Below are 2,500 nucleotides of genomic sequence, written 5' to 3' on the forward strand. Positions count from 1 at the left end.
ACGAATTGCTTCATACACGGCCGAAGTATTAATGCCATTCGGTCCATTCCAAGAGGCCAGTTTATTGATACAGTCACTAGTGGTTCCAAATCTGCTTACGAGAAGGTCCCTAACCTTCGCCAAACTACGCATGAGGGCGGACTCGTTCTTCCCGGATTCCACGTCCAGAAGTCCACATTCCGTAAATAAAAGTCATGGACCCAACGAATCCATAACGTTTCTTTCCGGGTGTGGATATTCCAGAGTGTTTTTGTCATAAACGCATTGTTCCAATGTTTCAAATTTCGCAAGCCAAGTCCGCCCTCATCTTTTGGCCTGCAGATAACATCCCATGATACAAGAGCCCTTTTTCCACCCCATAGGAATTTTCGGCATATAGAAATTATGCTTTCAATAACTGTGGGTGGTAGAGAAAACTCTTGCATCCAGTATGCTACCACACCTTGGATCACCTTGGCTATCAGTTCAAGCTTACCTGCATAAGATAAAGAAAATCCCTTCCAGGCAGATATATACTTGTTAATGGAATCAAAAAGAGGGGTGTAGCAAGATACCTTTAGCTTTTGAGCATCTAAAGGAACCCCAAGGTAACGAACAAGGTGCCATTAGGATGCGTGTGAAGCTAAGGTCATCACGCACCCCAGCACAAACAGTTTCGATTTCGTAGCACTAATCGCTAGCCCTGAGGTCCCTTCGAGCTCATTCAACGCATTCATCATTATTCCCACCGAGCTTACATCTCCCCTGCAAAAAAGCATCAAGTCATCCGCAAAAGCCAAATGGCTTATGCGGAGGTTAGAACATCTTGGGTGGAACTTGAACATCGGGCTCGCAGTCTTGGCCTTCAACATTCTTGTGAAGTATTCCATGCATAACGTGAACAACATGGGGGACATGGGGTCCCCTTGCCTTAATCCCCGCCTTCCATCAAACTTTCCATGCAAAGTACCATTAATGCTCACCGAGAAAGATGCTGTGCTTACACACTCCATGATCCATTCAGTGAAGATACTCGGAAACCCGAACCCATGCAGAACCTCCTTCAAGAAATCCCAGCTAACAGTGTCATAAGCCTTTCGGATATCCACCATTATCATGCACCTCGGGGATATTCTTTTTCTTGAATATCCCCTTATAAGTTCCTGAGCAAGCATAACATTATCAGACACCGATCTCCCACCTACAAAAGCCCCTTGGGCTTGGTCCACAATGTCCGGCAGTACTCGTCCCATGCGTGCTGCAATTATCTTCGTTATTATCTTGTAAAAAACATTGCAGCACGCGATTGGTCTAAAATCCTCGACCCTTTGATCGTGCATCTTCTTGGGGATTAAGGCAATAACGGTATGATTCCATTGCTTCAACAGTTGCCCATTTCTGAAAAATTCCATCACTGCCGCTATGACCAGTGAACCAATCCGGTTCCAATTAACTTTGAAGAAAGCGGCAGTGTACCCGTCGGGCCCCGGAGCTTTGTCATTACCCATAGAGAATAAAGCTTCCTTTATTTCTTCTTTAGAGATTGGGGCCACAAGGTTCAAAGCTTGATCGGCAGACATTGGAGCCATGGCCAAAATATGTATTGTCCGTTCCATTCCTTTCTCTTGGGGTGCCAAATAAATCAGAGAAAAATTTTACAAACAAGCTGCCCACTTGATTGAGTGAAGTAGTTAGGTTCCCATCTTGATCAAGGATTGCAGCTAGAGTTGACGCTGCATTTCTTTTATTTATGAGGCTATGAAAATAGTGTGATCCCTTATCTGCCTCAACCAAGTGGACTGTATTCAATTTTTGCGCAAAGAACCGTCTTTCAGCCTCCATCAAGAACAAGGCCCTCTTCCGAAGATCATTAACATAAGCCCTCTCTTGTTCATTCGCGTTTAGGACATCCAACTCATCTTGCGCAACAGAGTAGGCTTCTTTCGCGACTCGGGTTCTCTCCGAGATGTGGCTGAACGCATTTCTGTTAAGAGTGCGAAGAGGTCCTTTAAGAGACTTAAGTTTCTTGGCCAGAATATACTGCTTCGATCCCTCCACATGCTCTCTCCACACATTTTCAAGAGTAACTTTGAAGTCCTGGTGTGTGAGCCACATGTTTAAAAATTTGAATGGCCTTTTTCCGTCACTTATAGCAATGGACGTAGTTATAACTACGGGACAGTGATCTGAATTGCATGCCAACAACTTGAAGTCTGCCATGCATGTTAACCCGTTGGCTCCCCATCTATCATTGATCAGTACCCGATCCAGCTTGGCTTCCATATACCTATTTCTCCACGTAAAAAATTTTCCAGTAGAAGGGCAGTCCGTTAGATCCATGTTCGCACAGCAATTCTCCAAATCCTGAAGCTCATATCTAGTTGGTTCGTTTCCTCCCCTTCTTTCAGATGGTGATAACACTGTATTAAAGTCACCTGAGATTACCCATGGTTCAACAATCAATAGTCCAAGTGCTTCAATCTTCTCCCATAATTGCCTTCTCGCAACTACAGAAAAGAGG

General features: G+C 44.5%; 1 protein-coding gene across 1 annotated transcript in view; it reads right to left on the bottom strand.

Moving 5' to 3' along the window:
* Positions 1 to 1,515: 1,515 nt before the first annotated feature.
* Positions 1,516 to 2,500, bottom strand: part of LOC109172115 — a 2,898-nt gene continuing 1,913 nt past the window's right edge. The window contains exon 3 of the mRNA XM_019321267.1: positions 1,516 to 2,500. This exon is cut by the window's right edge and continues 271 nt beyond it. Coding sequence (XP_019176812.1) covers positions 1,516 to 2,500 — 985 coding nt within the window.

This window comes from Ipomoea nil, unplaced genomic scaffold (genome assembly GCF_001879475.1).
Source record: "Ipomoea nil cultivar Tokyo-kokei standard unplaced genomic scaffold, Asagao_1.1 scaffold0387, whole genome shotgun sequence".
NCBI lineage: Eukaryota > Viridiplantae > Streptophyta > Magnoliopsida > Solanales > Convolvulaceae > Ipomoea > Ipomoea nil.